Raw genomic sequence first — 19,438 nt, 5'->3', positions numbered from 1 at the left:
AGGAATCTGAAGAAAATTCACCTCAATCTCAAAACAAAAGTTATAAACCAATAAGCATATTAATTATGTTTGGCACAGAGTAAAAGTTCCTACCAATTAACAAAAGCATTGTGCAATGAAATGTCATTTCAGTTCTCACCACAAGGGGGAGAACTTGTTCTGCTGCTGTAGTTCTTAACCACTTAAACCCTATATACAGTAGGCTACCTAATAGTCACCTATATACTATATTATAGTAGGCCCACTCCTATTTTACCTCTACTAAATATCTTCGCAGAGCTTGTAGACCGGCTGTTTTCGCTGATTGTTCGCCCCCAGAATAGGGACACTGGGGTTCATGTGGTTCATATCCAAGTACTGTAGTTTGGGCTCCAATGAACAATCTTTGACTTAAATAACTTTTAAAATACATCACAGCTTATGATACTGAGGACAAAAAAATACTTTAATAAGAAAAGGTTCCTTTCACTTTCAAGGTAGCAGTCTCCTTTCTCAATCACATCCTTTATACGTATATCTCGCTTCTGTACCTGTGTACAATAACTCGACCAGTGATTAGCAATGTATTAGCCACACAAGTTCCAATGCCCAGAGGCAGCTCAGTGCTGTCGAAATGTCCTACAACGTGCATCCATTTCCAGGTTTACATTAGGCCATGGCCAACTGCTGGAGCCTGGCTGTGTGGGCAGCCATGAGGAGCAGCAGGCCAGTGAGGACCTCCAGGACATAGGAGAGCCAGGCCAGGCCCAGGGACCAGCCGAAGGACGTGCTGACAAGAGCCAGGTACTCCGGCCCCACCCGTCTCTTCGTCTCAGCCAGGGCCTGGTAAGAGTACACTATGTACAGGCTCACACCGCACAGGGTCAGCAGGCCTAATGCAAAAGGGAGGACATTGAGCATACTCACACAGCGACCATTTTCTCTTACTGTGCTTATGTCATACTCAAATATTATGACGCAAGAGCAAACTGTCCCCAGTGTGAAAATGATGTGTAATGCAGGACAATGTTGAAACATAAAGCAGTGTGTCACTGTGTGACTGTGTGGGCACAAACAATGCACACAGACACGCATTCATGCATATGCACAAGCATACATGTACGAGTACGTACATCCTACCACAACACAGTTATTTTAGATCAGAGCCATCATCAGAGTACTCAGAGTAGAAACCACAAAAGAGGCCCACTCATCAAATTTAACATATTAAGAGTGAACAATAACATCTGAGCCACAGAATATCCCACGTCACAGGGCGATATCTCAAGATCAAAAGGAAATGCACTGACACATATGATGCATTTGACTTAAATAACCATAATCCTCCAAAGAAGACATACACAGTCAGGGCTGTCACGATCGTTAAATGTTAGTTGACGATTAATGGTTGTACAAATACAACTATTTAATGATTTCATTGTGTTTTTGGCACTGTAAATGTAATCGTTTCCAGATGAGTGGAAACAATTCAGAAAATTATGCGAAATAAGTACGATCTCAAATAAATGCGATTGTGTAATAATTCTGACAGGCCTACAGTTCACAGCAAACAGATGGAAGTATAGAGATACAGAGTGTGCACGCACGCACACACGCACAATATGTTAATATTGTTAGTAAGGCTGTTTGTTTCTAGGTTGCTGTTGCATATAAAGTGTGTGTCCACTGTCCACTGACTTGGATGAATGGTCACATTTTCTGCTGTATAAAGAATTGGTATAGATCAAACAAAACTACATGCTACAAACTATATGCTATACATAGCATGTCACCCTATTGATACTACTGTACATTCTGTACATGGCAGAGTTTTATACCATGTTTTGTATCTTTTTGACTATCTCTGCTAAACTAATAGGCTACATGCTGTTACTATAAACCTTGTTGATATCCACAGTTTCATGTATGGATACAACCAAATATCTTATCCCACTGTTTATTGGCCTTTGGAAAATATTGGTTGCCATGTTAGAGCAAATAAAACCAACCTACCTTAGTGGCAGCAATGGAAGCAATTAATAAAAACATTTTTAATGCCTAATCAAGCATACCTGGTATATATAAAGGTGTGATTTAATGGTAGTGTACCGTAAGATAATGGATATATGGATATTTTTCTTTTTCTACATCCCCCCGTCTGGCTGCTAACACTGAAGATCTTGTTCATGTCAGCGTTTTATTAGCTTAAAGGTTTCAGTAAATTTCGTTCTGTCAGGGAACACGGATAAAACACAAACAGTCACACACATGCATGCGCCTGTCTGAAAAGTCAGAGGCATTAGAAGATCAAGAAAGGTTCACCGGATCAACTAAAGTGAATTGAGTTAAGAGACAAATTATAAAATGAGATAAGCAGTGGAAACACTGGCATCAAAAGGAAAGCATTCCCAAGCCTGGGTAGCGGCAGGGTGTCAAGGACAAGATGGGACATGCAGTAAGATGGCGTGCAAAATTCACAAGACAGGTCCAATCTAATTCTCGCCTTGATTCCATTTCATACACCTCCATGTGCTGCTGATTAAAGGGTTAGAGGGGTTAGTTAGTGGATTCTCTCACACAAGGGCCTCCGTTATCAGTGTCATAAGGTGTTGATTGGAGCATGACACTGGGATGTTTGCAGGAAGCCATAGAGCCTGTACTCGGACACTCTGGGTTGAAATTAGCTCAGATGCAAAACTGTTCAGTGTTTAATAGGTAAACAAATTCACCTCACGCATTCGTCTTCCTTCCACCTTCGCCTTCACAGCGTAGGGTGGAGGTGGCCCAGACATACAGTAGGAGAAACAGGCTTGTGACCAAAAGCGTTGCCGGTTTGATTCCCCAGACCAGCTGCCTTTTGCAAGGCACTTAAAAGGCCATTTTCTCCAAAACTGGTTATAGAGGGCAGTTTTATTGTATCCACATGAAGCAACGTGTTGCTGTTAAAAGAGCACCTGTAAAGCTTCAGACTGCTTCCCATTCCAATTATGGGGACTTCATAGGGAATTCATGAGAATTTAAGAATGTTTTAAAAACCTAACTAGACCAATGTGGTTCAGCAATCCGCCTATTAGAGTTTTGAGATATCTTGTCTTGGACATTTTGGTCTATAAGGGTGGCTCTAGGGAAGGCCATGAGATCACCAAAATCAGTAAGGTTCATACTCTGGGGAGCATGAAGATGCACATTAAATTCCATGGCAATCCAGCCAGTTGTTTTTTGAGATATGTTGTTTGGGACCAATGTGTTGGCCAAGTGGACTGATATTGCCAGTATTGCCACACCCGCTGCTAGAAAAGCTAAAATTCACAGTTCATTTAGTCATCCTTGCCCTTCAAATGCAAGAGTCACATAAGGCCTTGTCAAGTTTGTCATTGTCAAGCAGGATTTAACACTTTAAGGCCACAATCGGGCGATTAAAAGCCTTTCCAAATTCCACACGTTTCTGGAGCAGCACATTGCACTTGTCAAAGAAAAGCATAGGGAGAATGATGCTGAAAGGGTAAGAGCTTTCTCTTATAGTATACTGTACTATTGTACTGGGTAGTTGGCATTCTTTGTGGTCAAGACTATCCAAGTAATCTGACCTTGTTTGGCATGTTACAGTGTTTGCTCAGCTCTTCAGTGTTTCCTCACTCTTTGCACTTCTCAGCCAACATGCTATAGTCTAGGACCTGGCTAAGATATGTATGCACTTCATTTAGGAGAGAATATCTCAACTGTTCTTGGCTAATATGACCCCAGGGAACAACTTAGGAACTGTGACTAATTCTCTATCCGGGACGAAATACCCGAAAATGACAGCGCCCTTTTTAAAATGACCATAACCGGTGCATTATACTTCCAACATGGCTCTATCTGCTAAACCGTTGGAGCTACAGATTTACTGAGGTGCTCAAAATGTTCAGAATACTTATGTTTAGGGAAACATAGTAAAGTGTAAATATTTGACAGAACAGCTAAAAGAAACCGCTAAAAATGTATTACAGTCCAGGGCCATAGGGATATTTTTGCGCAAATCAATCTAAGAGCACCACATTTGTCCCAGATGTAACCCAGGGCATACTCTAATGATTTAGCAAGGGCGCCCGAGCCAGCGACCTTCAGGGTCATCATAGTGGCCAAATCCAATATATCCGCCACCTGACAAAAGTTTTGGCTATAACGTTTGAACCACATTTTGAGCTATGAATGCAAACTTGGTGTCTAAATCATGTTTTTTGACAATTAGAAACATGCTTGAATGCTTATCTTTATGATTTAATCCATCTAGAGGACACTAATTTGATTATCACAAATATGGCCACTATGTTATGAAACAACCAATCTATCTTACGATGTAATTGTATCGAAACAAGAATGATTTAACAGTAGAACTAATTCCTATGATGATAGGCCTACAGCTACAGCTAATACAGTATGTTCAACAATGCTCAGCATAAAATGTAATACTGGCTAGAGGGCGCTCCTCGCCAACCTATGAATGACGCCTTGATTTCGAGAGAAGGATACACCCGGAATTGACGTAGTCTAGAACATTTTCACTCCGTCCACTACAATGTTATCAGATTTAAAATATATATAATACATTATTTCTCGGATTTCTTTTCTCAAATTGCGTTTTTGGTGAAAACGAGCTCATTAATGTGCATTGTCCCGTCTAAATAGAGAAAGAAAGACACTATGACTCGGACATAACCTCGTCACCTGCCCATGTATGGGCATATACTGATGACATCAGGGATCTCCATATAAAGTATGGGCATAAAAGGGACATGGAATGACAGATACAGAGATCTCTGTATGGGCATATCGGTCGGATCGGCTGTGTTGCGTAGTGTGAGGGCCGCAACGTAGCGCCCCCCCGAAGTGTAGTATAGTTTCTGTTATTATCAAGTGATGACATCATCTCCGGGCTCTAAACATCCTTACTGAGTTCTGTTGCAATCTATGGCTATTTCCTGTTCGTCCTGTCTACTGACCTTGGCCCCAGAGGTGGCCAAGGTCCTACTACTATTACTCCTACTACTCCTACAACTATACTATACTATACTACTATAGGTCCTACTACTATACTATACTACTATAGGTATCCTACTTCCTACTACTTTAATTGAAATGACCACCAATGTACCTCCGGGGTTGCTCAACACACGATCACTCCTTTGCCACGAAACTTGCCACAGAATGTTGATCAGTGCTCTGATAGGGCCTAGATGTGAGGGCCGCGAAGCGGCCCAATTATAATAATTTGGACACTTCGACACATATTACTCAGGCCGGGAAATCAAACCTGGGACCTTTGGCTTCCCAGGCGGTGACACGTGACAATATGTAATATTGTACCGTGATTGGCTGACTCTATTCAGACCCTTTGCTTTGATTGGCTAGCGAGACGCATGATGAAATAATAACCTATAAATAGCACCACGCACTTCAAAAAAGCATTTTTTTTTTAAGTGAGCTTCCATCACTGTGATGACCACTGTTGTTTCTAAATAACACCGCTCACTTCACACGGGGTGTGATTTTTGTCTCCGCCAGGAGAGTTTTACCCTCCGTGTGTGTGTCCGTCTCAGCCAAGCTAACATTGGTCATAGATAAGACAGGATTAATCAGGAACAGTACTCGCCTAGCTCCGAGGAGCACATTTTCCTTTTTATTTTTATTTTATCATTTGTTTAACACATTTTTTATCCCACAATTTTGTAACCCCATTTTTTCACTCAGTGCCAATTATCTAAGTAATCCTGGGCACTACACTCCCTCTGCCAACCTAGGGAGAGCTCAGAGCCGAGCTCATGCCTCCTTCAATGCATGAGAGCTAACAAGCCTTCTTATCACCTGACGGGGGAGTTTCCCCGGTAGGATGTAGCGTGTGGAAGGAACACGTTATTCCAACCAGTTCCTTTCCCCTCCATCAGGCGCCCCGTCTGACCAGGGGGAGGCAGTATAGTGACCAGGATTACTGCATGTTTTTGTGAGGGTATTAACTACCCTAGGGGACACGGGGAGAACATGCAAACTCCACACAGAAAGACCCTTTCGCCAACCCCACCTAGGGTATGGGCACTGATAACGCGGAGGAGAGAACACGCCCCCAGTGCCATGCACAGCCTTGTTCTAGCTGTGACGTATACGTCAGATTCGTCATAGTCCATTGCAATTGGCTATGACAAAGTTTATGGGTGCTGGGTAGGCAACCTGGCCTGCCGGAGACCTGCGCTTTTGTTGTTGGCTGTCATGGCTGCCAGCTCCCACCTGATGTTGTGTGGGAGTTCAGACTGCTCCAGATCGTACTGAATAACTGCTAGCTTGCATAGTGTCTTCAAATGAGGACTTAAGTCTAAGATATACAGGTCCTCAGTGGTAGTGTTGTCTCTTCCAAGGAGGATGACACGATCTCCCATCATGCAACAGCAAATGTTATATATTGGACCTGGACCTGGTCCTTTCCCCCTGAGCTCAACCTCCTTCCAGGAGAAGGTCTTTGGATTGAATTTCCACAGATCGAAGGTCCGTTCGAAGCTCCAGTTACCACCAAATATGTACAGCTCTCCATTGTAGGTAAATGATGGATGACACCAGCATCTTTCTGAAAGAGGCTGTGCAGAAGGTGTGTTCAGCCAGCAGGTGGTCTCTGTGTCAAATACTCTGAGGATTGGTTCTTGTACCCCCCATATTCACTGAAATACAAACATCTTTGACCCGATGATGGTGGCAGAGTGACGTGATGAACCAGGTGGTGGAGTTCCTCTGGTGTTAATTAAAGACCAGACCATTGTGCTGGTGTCCAACTTGTAGATATAATTAGTGTATCCAGTCAGCTGGTTGTATCCTCCATAGATAAAGATGACCTTCTCCAAGACACAGGCTGAGTGGTTGAACCTCCCCTGTGGAACAGTCCCGGAAACCCTGGGTTTGAACCATCTGTGGGTGTCGACATCAAATGCATAAAGCACATTGCAGTACTCCTCTCTGCACCTGCCTCCCCAGATGTAGACTGTATCTTCTATCAGCACAACTGTTTGTCCCTCACGCACGGAGGGAACTCTTGCAGGTGCCACTGGGGTCAACTTCCTCCAGCATAAAGAGACTGTGTTGAAGATGTGAACATCTCCAAAGTCTCCTCCAAAGCAGTACAGCTTGTCCTCCACCACCACAGCAGAGAGGAAGTGTGTATGTGGCCCTTCTTTCAGATGTACGGTCCAGCGAATCATTTCACACAGCAGCTCCGCCCTGAATCAGAGTTCACAACTAATGTTCTGCGGATGTTACTAGAAAGCTAGTTGATCGGTTGTTAAAAGCAGCTAAACTGATATTTTGTGTTCGACAATTCATTTAAAAAGAAAATGACATGGGTGTGATGATGACATTGTAATGTCATTGCATGATGATGTTCAATGGTGGAAAAAGTACTGGAGGAAATGTTTTACTTAAGTAAAAGTATCAATGTTGCAATGTTACAAGTAAAAGTCCAGAATAAAAAAAATACTTGAGTAAAAGTACAAAATAATTGGTATATATGTACTTAAAGTACCAAAAGTAAAAGTACTAATATGTTTGAAAATAGCAGATCTACAAGCTCACAACGCGTTGCGGTGCGACGCGTACATCCGCCTAAAGTGCAGATGGGGGAATCCTGTAAATAACCATTGTGGGAGTCAACTATACAATAGTATTACTATTCTATACACCATTGACTAGTATGATATCATACAGTACTATAGTCAAAGGTGTATAGAATTGTTTACAATAATGTTTATATCACATTATGGTCTTGGTGTTACAACAGCAACAGCTTTACTGGCAAGATAGGTCCAGTAAGGTTCACACTAGTCATGGAGTCCCAGTACCAGCCCAATTTGAAATCTGGGATATTTTGTTGGACGGAGGTTGTCTGATTCCAATAGGAGCTGGTCTGCAGCAGTTTTTACATGCTGAATCAGTGCAGCTTGGGTGGGAGGAATGTTCTTGAGGGACTGAGAAAAGCCACTGTCAGGATTCATCTACTCTGCTGTGGCCACCACGGCTCTTGCCGTACAGTATATGATGATGACCATATACTCCAATCTTTGGACATGGAAAATCGATCTTTTCAGGCTCCAAAGTAAGGGTGACCAGAGTTTCTTTGAGATACCTGCACTCCTTTTCCCATAGTCAGGGAAGGCTGATGTTGGTCAAATGGTACCAGGTCCCTTGAGAACCTTCCTCCCACCTAAGCTGCACTGATTCAGCATGTCAGAACCTGGGAACCGTACTGGACCCATCTTGCAGATGCCAGTAAAGCTTGCGCCATCCTCCATTTCTTTCTTTGAAATATGCAAAATGGAGGTCCAGCCACACCCAGTCATAAAGATAAGCATTCCAACATGTTTCTAATTGTCAAAAAACATGATTTAGACACCAAGTTTGCTCATTTATAGCTCATCTGGTTCAAAGCTTTAGCCAAAACCTTTTTCAGGTGGTGGCCATATTGGATTTGGCCACAATGATGACCCAGAGCGTTAAATAGCTCAGGTACCCTTGCTAAATCATTAGAGCATGCCCTGGGTTACATCAATTTAGTTTCTTCTAGACTGATTCACACAAAATTATAGCCCTGGACTGTAATATGTTGGCAGTTTCTTTTGCGTTTTTTAGCTGTTCTGTCATAAAATATCAAATTAGAAATATTACACTTTACTATGTTTCCCTAAATATAAGTATTCTGAACATTTTGAGCACCTCAGTTCATCTGTAGCTCCAACGGTTTAGCAGATAGAGCCATGTTGGAAGTAGTGCACCGGTTATGGTCATTTTAAAAAGGGCGTGGTCATTTTCGGGTATTTCGTCCCGGATAGAGAATTAGTCACAGTTCCTAAGTTGTTCCCTGGGGTCAAATTAGCCAAGAACAGTTGAGATATTCTCTCCTAAATGAAGTGCATACATATCTTAGCCAGGTCCTAGACTACTAAGAAAATCCAATTTTCTCCCTGTGTTATGTAAGAGCCTGAAGGTCTGAAGACAGCCTAGAAGTCTGAAGACAGGGGTAAACGGAAAAGAGAATGAGTGTGTGGAAAAACAAGGTAAGTGGACTGGACTGGAGTTACATTTGTTGTCGTCAATGCATCCCAGAATCGCCCTTTTCTCCAAACTAGCCAACGCTGAGAAAAGACATCACCTACCAGCCAGGCCCAGACTCTGATGCAAGACGTCGGGCGGCACGATTGAGCCAGAACTGGTGGAATTGTTTCAACGAACTGAACTATTAGATTACTTACTGCACACTAAGAAGTATGAGGCGGTGCCAGTGAGCAGGGTGGGGCTGCGGGCCATGGAGCTGACCAGTCCGCAGATTCCCCCAAACACCAGCAGGACCAGGCTGAGGGGGAGGACCACCACAATGACACTGTGCATGTCTGTGGGACAGACACACACATACAGTACACACACATGCACACACACACACACACACACACACACACACACACACACACACACACACACACACACACACACACACACACACACACACACACACACACACACACACACACACACACACACACATCATTATCCTCATTTACAACAGTGCCAAGCTAACAAAGACAACTAATTATCAAAAAACATGAAGGGAAGAAAAGACAGATGCATGTGGACACACACACACACACACACTCGCGCGCGCACGCACACACACGTTCACGCACACGTTCACGCACACACACACTATGTGGTAACAGCAGTTAGGAGTGCCCTGACAATGGAACTTCATTAATGTCAAGCAGTACAATTCAGGGGTTGTAATGACTAATGAGACTCACTCAGCATGTGCAGCTCAGACTCAGAGTAGTTGGAGGAGTCCGCTGTGAAGGAGTACACATTACCACCTGGATATTGGAATGAAAAAAGGGACGTTAAGGAAAATTTGAAAACTTAATTGCAATTGTATGCAGTTTGTTATTGAGAAGGGTTCATAGAAATACGACAGACAGTTCTACGAAGAGAAGAGTGGTGTGAGATTAATACATCTGAAATCGCCTTCCTTTTTAAGTAGAGGTACAGAGGTGGAAGCTTGTAGATTGGCTATTTTCAAATGGCCGAAATGTAAATAGGGTTGAAGTGGTTAATGTATGTTTTGTAATAATAATCAAAATCTACAAAGTAACTAGTAATTAAAGTTTTTAAATAATTGTAGTGGAGTAAAAGTACAATATTTGCCTCTGAGATGTAATGGAGTAGAAGTAAAAGTATTGAAAATTGGAAATACACCAACAAGGTAAAAAATGCCTCAAAATTGTGCTTAAGTACAGACTCCACTACATCTCAGAGGCAAATATTATACTTGTACTCCACTACAATTATTTGAAAACTTTAGTTACTCGGTACTTTGTAGATTTGGATTATTATTACAAAATATACATTAACCACTTCAGCCCTATATACATTTCAGCCATTCGGTAAGCTTTCTGCAAGTTCTGCAATGCATAATGAGTGCTTTTACTTTTGGTACTAATAAATACTACTAATACTACTACTACTACTACTACTACTAATAATAATAATAATAATAATTGTTATTATTATTATTATTATTATTATTACAAGGAGTGGAGCAGTCCAAATGTCCCATAGCCTATTTATATGGTATGTCCCACTCCCAGCCACCCTGCTCCCACTCCTTCCATAGCAAAACTAGCAGATCGATAAAAAAAAAATCAAGACTCTCCCGACTAAAATCGGCAAGACACACCATCTCCGGTTTACTTCATGTATCTGCGTAGTCTTGCGTCTCGCGTAGCTATCTGCGTGAAGTGGGACGCGAGACTATGCAGATAGTGAGACGCGAGACTATGCAGATACGGGAAGTAAACCGGAGATGGTGTTTGATTGATTGAATATTGATTGAATATTTTATTAGGCAAAAAAAATTTAACAGCACAGTTACATTTAAAATACTTTGTCTAACAGGTCTGTTCATGAAAGTCCTTGCGGTCTTGTTTCCAATGAGGGCCTCCAATGTGTGTCTTGCCGATTTTAGTTGGGAGAGTCTTGGTCTTTTTTGTCGATCTGCTAGTTTTGCTATTTTAGAATTGTTATATTGTCTGTCGGGCGGAAACCTCATTATGGCAAAAACTGTTACTTTTCAGGATATTTTGTACATGCAAAATTGCTGCTATACGAAAACGTATTGTTACTGCACTGTTTCTTATTTTTATTTTATTTGTAATAAAATGTCACTGCCATCACAAGGTATTCTTCATTTTACATATGGTCCAGTATATTATTAATTCATATCAGTCACTGTATTCCAGTGGGGCAAGGCAGCCTACTGTAAGTCTTAAATAAAATATATAAAATATAACCCTAACCCTCAACAGTGGGATAAAATCAATATGGTAACGTCTTATGCAAATGAGCCATGCGGTCGACCTGGTGTTTGCACTTTCTCCATTTTTGACCCGTTCATTCATCTACATAAACGTTCGGATTTCAAATATAAAGTTTTTGACCATGCAGGGTGGGAGTTGAAAGTGTGACTTCTTGTTGTAAGGCAGCTGCTCCAATGTTCCCCAGCTTTAGCTCAGTCGGAAGAGCTCTTGACTTCAGACCACAAGATCATGGGATCGAATCCCAACACAAGGACCTCGGCATCTGAGCAATCTGGCCCCCATGGGTCTACTATCTTTTTTCGCCTTTATCATAAAGGTTGCTGGACAATATATAGAGGATGAAATGCATAATTTACGTCTTGGCTGGACCATATTATATGCACAGCTGACGCTCATGACAGTGTGGAGCAAGTTGAGATCTTATATGGGCTGGCAGCAACAGATCATATGCCTGTCTGTGTCTCTATTGTGCTACCTCCTGAGTTGACCACTATTGTGATAACAACAAGCATGGTGGTAAATTCAAGTGGGCTAGGCTCTCAGAGGATGACTAAAGGTTTTTATCATGACTGAACTGAGAAGAATCTGTGTGACAATTATATTGGATTTGAACCCAGGACCCTTGGATCATGTACAGAGTGTTTTTACACTGTGAGCTATTGAGATTGTTACTTTTCAGAAGCCAAATGGATTTATCATAAAAAAAAATTGTGCTCAAATGTCTCCATAAACAATCCAGACAAGCAACAGCACAGCAAACAACGACATACCTGTATTAAAAAACAAAAATAAATTCAACTGCATAATTATCTTGATATATATTATGTTTGTTGTTAGTTAAAGCAGGAGGAAAACAGATGCTGAGCAGGCAGCTGGTAAGGTCACTGTGTTAAGACACTGTCTACAATCCTCCTGTCGTCTCTGTCCAAAGGTGAGTTTTAGATTCATTACGCACACACCTTACATTTCCCCACCAACATCGAATGCTATCAGTGATGTATCTACATAATGTATTCACCTGTTTCCTAGGCTTTCCACTTCCTGTGTGTTTTCCACTTCCTATCGATTTGATCCAATGAAATCCAATGAAACTGGTCAGATGACTAATGATATCCAATGAAATCCGACAGGAAGTGGAAAACACACAGCCTAGGAAACAGGTGAATATGTCACAGGTAAATTGGCATTCCAGGTAAATTGGAAGGGGAGCGCTTGTTTTTAGGCGTGGGGCGGGGCTGCGAGGCGGGGCTTTTCGAGACAGGGTTTTTTGCGCGAGGCTCGCGAGGAGGAGGAGGAGGCACGATGCGGGGCTTTGATACGAGGCGGCGCGAGGAGGAGGAGGAGGCGCGAAGCGGGGCTTTGATAAGAGGCGGCGCGAGGAGGAGGAGAAGGAGGTGGCGGCGCGATGCGGGGCTTTGATGCGACGCGGACCGCACGTGATAATAGTTATTGTCCATGACGGAGGCGCGCCGACTCAGCAGAGCTTGAGGCCGAGGAGGCTCGCGCCTGGAGCCCGCGCCGACCGGCCGAAGGTCTGCTGATTCGAATCAGCGCCGTCCGAGTTGTAACCCGATGGGGGAGAATAAATCTTTTTATGGGTTACTATCATACAGTCTATGGTTACTATCCAGTGTCCACGACGACACACATGTGTGCGTGTGCATGTGTACGCAACTGTGTATGCACACACGCACACGCGTGTGCACACATGCGTGTGCATGCGCACACATGCACACGCACACACGCATGTGCATGCGTGTGGATTCAGCGTGGATTCAGTGTGCATTCATTGCCCTCTAGCGTTGGTTCTACAGAATTGCCCGGGGGCGGTGAAAACAAGCGCCCTTTTTCCAATTTACCTGGAATGCCAATTTACCTGTAACATACACAATAAAAATATGCCATGAATAATTATGTTGTCAGTGCCGTTTATTAAGCCCTGCATTGACTTTTGTCAGCCAGCAGGTGTCACGGCAACAACATGAGACCAAAATACTTGATAGTCACGTGACTTTTTGCCTTTTGTAGTCAAATGTATTTATATCAAAAAATAAATAAAAATAATAATACCAGGCAATGTCCCTGCCTGGTTGACATCCTTATTTTTTTTTTAACTCTATGGCGCCTGACACAATCATTTTAGCCTGCTTTACTTTATGTTCTTTATGGTAGTTAAGGGAACCTCACTCTCTATTTAGTTAATAGCAATCATATCTTAGCTTTATTGAATTTAGAGGGGGGGGGGGTTCTACCATTTCGTAATTCATTGTCAGTAATCCATCCATCAGCGTTTTGCGAGATATCTCTTTACCCACTGGGCACACACAATACAACGCCCATACGCCGTGCATACGCCGTCCATACGACGTCCGAGTAAGAGCCTCAGTCAGCAGCTAATTTGCAAAAAATACGTTGAAACGACGTCGACTCACGTCTGACTCGGACGCCGTATGGACGGCGTATACACGGCGTTTGGGCGTTGTTGTATGTGTGCCATACCTGCCAATCTCAGACCGTCCGGGGGGGGGGCGCTCTTGACCACGCTGGGGGTCCCCCCCCCCGGATTTTTTTTTTACAGAGTAGCCTAGAAGTAATTTCCAGTATTCTGGTGTATTTGGGGACTTTTATCAGACTGTAGGATCCATTAAAAAGTTAAAATAGCCATATTTAATAATAACATTTTCCCCTGGCCTGGGGGTCCCCGGACCCCACTTTGAGAACCAATGCTGAACGCTTTTCTTTTTTTTTCGCGCAACAAAAATCATCAAGACACACCATCTCGTTTACGGAGATCTGTCGATCTGCTGTTTTTGCTATTTTAGAATATCTACATAAACGTTCGGATTTCAAATATAAAGTTTTTAACACTGGCGACTCTGGCGAGGGTGGGAGTTGAACCTGTTATGGTTACCGTCTGCTTACCATGCGGCTGCTCTATCCATTGAGCTATGGCTGCCCCTTCAATTAATATAGTGGTTCTCAAAAATGTTCATGTCAAGGACCCGCAAATTGATATGAATTTGGCCGCAGACCCCAATCTGAAATGTAGTAGTGCCTAATTTTCAGTACTTTTACTTCTACTCAGTACTTGAGTAAATGTACTTAGTAGTTACTTTACACCACTGCAGAGGTATGATAATAACTACATAATAGCTTACCGTACCATTTTCCACGATTTTCCACAGTCCAGAGTGGGAGCTGACATCCTTCAGCTCGCTTCGGTTCAGTGGATTAATCTCTATGATGTACCAATACTCGCTGCCAATGGCTGCTGCCAGTAACGCGAAGCTCAACATGCCAGAGATGCCCGCAGAAATCACTAAGGTGCCAAAAGTTATTATCCTCATCTTGTACTGTTTGTTTGGTTAAAGTTTAAACTCGTTGCGTGACAGTCAGTGGCGTCCTGCTGTAGACGCCACGGATCACCTGGAATCGGTCTTTTTATATTTTAGGTAAAGGTTTGCGCTGATTCCTTAACACTACCATTTCAGTTAGAGTTGAAATGTGCCAAATGACCGATCGTGCGTGTGGGTGGCGGTCTAAAGAGATTAAAACAGAGCAACGACAGCAACTAGGCACGAGTTTTTTTTTGGGGCACTGGCGCACAATTTTACGCACCAATCAAGTTTACGCCGTGCGTAATCAAGTCCATGGGGGCAGTGGTGGAAAAAGTACTCACATTTTTTACTTAAGTAAAAGTATCAATACAGCAATGTAGAAATACTCTGTTACAACAAGTAAACGTCTGGAATTCAAAATGTACAAGTATTAGAAAAGTAGAAAAGTATTGGCATCAAAATGTACTTAAAGTACTCATTATGCAGAATGTCCCATTTCAAAGTTATAAAAATCTTTTGAAAATAGCAGATTTACAAGCTCACGATGCATTGTGAGCTTGTAGATCGGCTATTTTCAAATGGCCGGAATGTATTCACCTGTTTCCTAGGCTTTTCACTTCCTGTGTGTTTTCCACTTCCTGTCGATTTGATCCAATGAAATCCAATGAAACTGGTCAAATGACTAATGATATCCAATGAAATCCGACAGGAAGTGGAAAACACACAGCCTAGGAAACCAGTGAATATAGGACTGAAGTAGTGAAAATTGGAAATACTCCAGTAGATTATTTTAAGTTCCTCAAAATTGTACTTAAATAAATGTACTTAGTTACTTTACACCACTGCATGGGGTAGACTGGATTTTGATGTGACTCACAATGTTTGAGTCACATTTAAAGAAACAGTCTCACTCAAACCACACAGTGCATTAAAGGTAGGGTAAGTGATATTTTTTGGTTAAAACAAAAAGTATTTTGTTAAAAGGTTAAAATACTATATTCTGATAGTAATCATTGCTATAGAGTGTTTGTTCAGTAACAGATGTCTCCCTGTCTCTCCAGCTCTTTAATAAACAGAAAATACATTTTTCGGTAGGTGTCAAAATCTCAACCAATCAGGAGAAAGTACCCATTTTAAGCTTAATTTGTATAGTGTTCCAGTTAAAATTTTGTCTGCTCATTTCTTAGTGTCATCACTTCCAATTTCACTTGTTTAATCTATATCCTGATTTAGTTCTCTGTCCTGGTTGGATAAAATTGGAAATGAAACTACAAAAAAAAAAAAAAAACTACAAAATACATTTTCTGTTTTATAAAGAGCTGGAGAGACATGGAGACTCTTTATATGGACAGGACACTCTATAGTAACGAGCTCTATCAGAACATAGACCCATTTTGCAATTATTTGAATAATTGCAAATCACTTACCCTACCTTTAAAGAGTATACATATTTTATAGCCCAAACTTTATGGCCTCTGTCCTACCATTCTCAGCTAAACACATTTTCAGAACTCAACTCAACTGTACATGGTAAAAACAAACAAACCCACATCCGAGAGTGAGACTATTGTATCTCAGCTGTCTTTGTCTCATGGTAAGGATTGTTATACTGTAGATAAGGCCACACTGCCACAGCCACCTTTATGGCTTTGCATACCCAAAAGTACCATTATCTGTATCTAGGTTAGCTTGGACAACACTGTTATATCATCATGATAGAAATGACTGCAAAGCAAGATAGTTAAACAGTCAGAACATGTTTAATGATATAAACACCAGAGGAATATAAACATAAGACAAAAACTAATTAAGTAAATCTGAGGGTAAAATGGACCTCAGCTACAGCGGAAAATCTTTGTCTAAGAGAGACCATGAAGCCACTGTTGTTTGTTTATGTTGTTGCTGTTTTTCAATTAATGTTCTATATCATTTATCAATCCTCATTTCACACACAGATCTAGACTGTTTCTTCCCCAAAACTTTATTAAACAAAAAAAAACGCCATTATAAAAATTATACAACACAACCACACAGAATACACATACAGCGCCCTCACAGATCTAGACTCTATTGATCTCGGGTCATTCTTCATCCATGGCCTTGTTGAGCATTGCTTGTCTCGTCTCTTGGGCTTTCTCCTCAAACTTTTTGATTTCAGCTGTTTTTTTGATCTGTGAAAGACAAAAAAGGAATCACAATCTGGCCTACAGTAATATAGTTATATTTTACAAGTTACGTTTAGTGTTGGTAGTCTAGGTTTAAAAACAATTCAGTGTTCAGTTATCAAACTAACAACAGTAAAAAAAAAAATTAAAAAAAAAGTATTTCATGGTGTAGTCTGAGGAACATACAATGATATAGTTCAGTCTCTCTTTTTCTAACTTGTAGAACTCCTCCACCGTCAGTTCCTCCACTTTCTTCTTCAGGGATATGAAGTGGCAGCCTTTGGAATGATCTTTATGCTCCTTTCTGGAAAGGAAAGAAATAAAATAGACTGTTGGTGATGGTGTCGACCAACTCAAATTGAGTGATCTCATATATAAACAGCGGTGTAAAGTAACTAAGTACATTTACTCAAGCACTGTACTTAAGTACAATTTTGAGGTATTTGTTTTTCTGCAATTTTCTGTACTTTTACTTCTACTCCACTACATGTCAGAGGCAAATATTATACTTATACTTCATTACAATTATTTGAAAACTTTAGTTACTTTGTAGATTTGTATTATTATTACAAAACATTCATTAACCACTCCAATTTTTTTGCATTATAAGTACTTTATACTTTTGGTACTCTAAGTACATTTTGATACCAATACTTTCACTCAAGTAGATTTTGAATTTCGGACTTTTACTTACAGTATTTGTACATGATTGCAGATTGATACTTTAAAGTAAAACATGCAAGTACTTTCCCCACCACTGTGTATTATAAAAGGCCAAATATAGGATGATGAGCTGACAGTTTTGAAACTGAACACAGGCATAATATAATGTTATCTTACTCTGGGTCGTCATCTGGCTCCCAGCCCTCCAGTTCTTTGAGACAGAAGAAACACATTGCAGTGTCTGGACTGTTGTCTGATGGGGTGTGGATAAAACCAGCCTGGGCCATCTGGAGAGGAGAAGGAAATCATTTAATGGCATAAATAAACAGCTACCACGTCTCCAGAGTTAAGCACTTAAGCCAATGTCGAAAATAGCCTAGATCGGCAAGCTCAAAACTACAGCCTTGGATTTCGAGTCTTACATTTGCATATTATATGTCAGACTTGATCAAATAAATCAATGATTGACAGTCTTGGTCCAAGGCTAGAAGGAAGGAAGAAAAGTAAAAAGATTAAAAAATAGGGACTCTGGGAAAACTACAAAATATTTAGGTCAACACAGAGCGCCATGTTTAGGTCGCAAAAAACATTTGTGTACATTTTCATTATTCAGCCAACCATGGTACCACATGCAGTGGTGTAAAGTAACTACATGTACTCAAGTACTGTACTTAAGTACACTTTTGAGGATTTTTTTTTTTACTTTACTCGAGTGTTTCCAATTGTCAATACTTTTACTTCTACCCCACTACATCTCAGAGGCAAATATTGTGCTTTTACTCCACTGCAATTATTTGAAAACTTTAGTTACTAGTTGCTTTGTAGATTTTGATTATCATTACAAAAACCTACACACTTTGGCTATTTGAAAACAACGCGTCGCTTGCTATTTTCAAAGCATTGTTTTACATTTGGAAACTTGTGGAATGGGACCTTCAGCAAAATTGGTACTTTTACTTTCAGTCTTAAGTATATTTCAATGCGAATACTTTTGTACTTTTACTCAAGTACATTTTTAATACCGGACTTTTACTTGCAACAGTATTTCTACATTGTGGTATTGGTACTTTTATTAAGTACAAAATGTGAGTACTTCTTCCACCACTGCACGATACATTTTTGGGGGGCATGTGATCTAATGGTACATGGTACTTTAGCAGCTAGGATTTAGCTTGTATGAGCTAATGTCGCCATTGGCTAATGTTATGTTACAGCTGAGCGTATAGTTTAACGTAACGTTAACTCACGTTCTCTGGAGTACACGTACAGTCTTCATCAAACGGCCACCCGGCGTAAGTCTTGAGCCTGTTTTCGTAAAAGTACAGTTTAATGTCGTCGTCGTTCAACAAATCCATTGTGAAATTAAATGGGTAAAATGAACAAAAAACCGTCCTGGTCCAAACAAATAGCGGGTGTTGCTTCACTTTCAGCGGTTTTGAAAATTCGAGTCGTCGACATTTGATTGGTCGATCTATGACCCGGAAACACATTTGGTTTGTGTTGTTTCATGGGAAATGTAGTTCTTAACGCCTATTGGACGGATAGTTCACGCACGGAGGTTTGCATCCTGTGTCAACGCAACAACCAGCGTTGCCATGTCTGTTTATTATAAGCGACTTTGGGCTTGTTTCTAAAGTGTAGTTGCTTATTTGGGCTTGTTTCCTAATATTTTTTAAACCAGTGGTTCATAGACATTTTCATGTCAAGGACCGGAGGACCCCCAAATGAATACGTATTTGTCCACGGACCCCCAATGCCATCTGAAAATATTTTGTGCCAGGGAGTGGGACCCCCATACTAGATGTGTGTTGTTAATGATGTTTAAAAAGTATTGCAAAATAAGCTCTTGTTTTGGGTTGAAAATAGCAGATCTACAAGCTCACATTGCGACGCGTTGTGAGCTTATAGATATGCTATT

At 41.1% G+C, this 19,438-nt stretch overlaps 2 protein-coding genes across 2 annotated transcripts; both read right to left on the bottom strand.

Annotated features, from left to right (window-relative positions):
- Positions 1-648: 648 nt before the first annotated feature.
- Positions 649-14,701, bottom strand: tmem235b (transmembrane protein 235b; the record flags this gene model as incomplete). The annotated part of the gene is made up of 4 exons (XM_080455686.1): positions 649-872; positions 9,243-9,380; positions 9,786-9,851; positions 14,518-14,701. 4 exons carry the CDS (start codon positions 14,699-14,701, stop codon positions 649-651), a joined length of 612 nt encoding a protein of 203 aa, XP_080311812.1.
- A 1,732-nt stretch (positions 14,702-16,433) lies between these two features.
- birc5a (baculoviral IAP repeat containing 5a) lies at positions 16,434-18,942 on the bottom strand. The gene is made up of 4 exons (XM_080454540.1): positions 18,768-18,942; positions 17,698-17,807; positions 17,044-17,161; positions 16,434-16,863 (listed from the first exon to the last, which is right to left on the bottom strand). Exons 1-4 carry the CDS (start codon positions 18,873-18,875, stop codon positions 16,774-16,776), a joined length of 426 nt encoding a protein of 141 aa, XP_080310666.1. The 5' UTR covers positions 18,876-18,942; the 3' UTR covers positions 16,434-16,773.
- Positions 18,943-19,438: the final 496 nt, after the last annotated feature.

The sequence above is a fragment of the Gymnoscopelus braueri genome, assembly GCF_963280865.1.
Source record: "Gymnoscopelus braueri genome assembly, chromosome: 17".
Lineage (NCBI taxonomy): Eukaryota > Metazoa > Chordata > Actinopteri > Myctophiformes > Myctophidae > Gymnoscopelus > Gymnoscopelus braueri.
This window is presented reverse-complemented; position numbering and strand designations above follow the sequence as displayed.

Bases quoted from the DNA above. Each gene is read 5' to 3' on its own strand.
- birc5a (XM_080454540.1), bottom strand. From the start codon at position 18,875: ATGGATTTGTTGAACGACGACGACATTAAACTGTACTTTTACGAAAAC. The intron at 17,162-17,697 runs GTAAGATAACAT...TTTCCTTTCCAG, and splicing joins GAGCCAGATGACGACCCAGA to AAAGGAGCATAAAGATCATT. The intron at 16,864-17,043 runs GTATGTTCCTCA...TGTCTTTCACAG, and splicing joins AGAGACTGAACTATATCATT to ATCAAAAAAACAGCTGAAAT.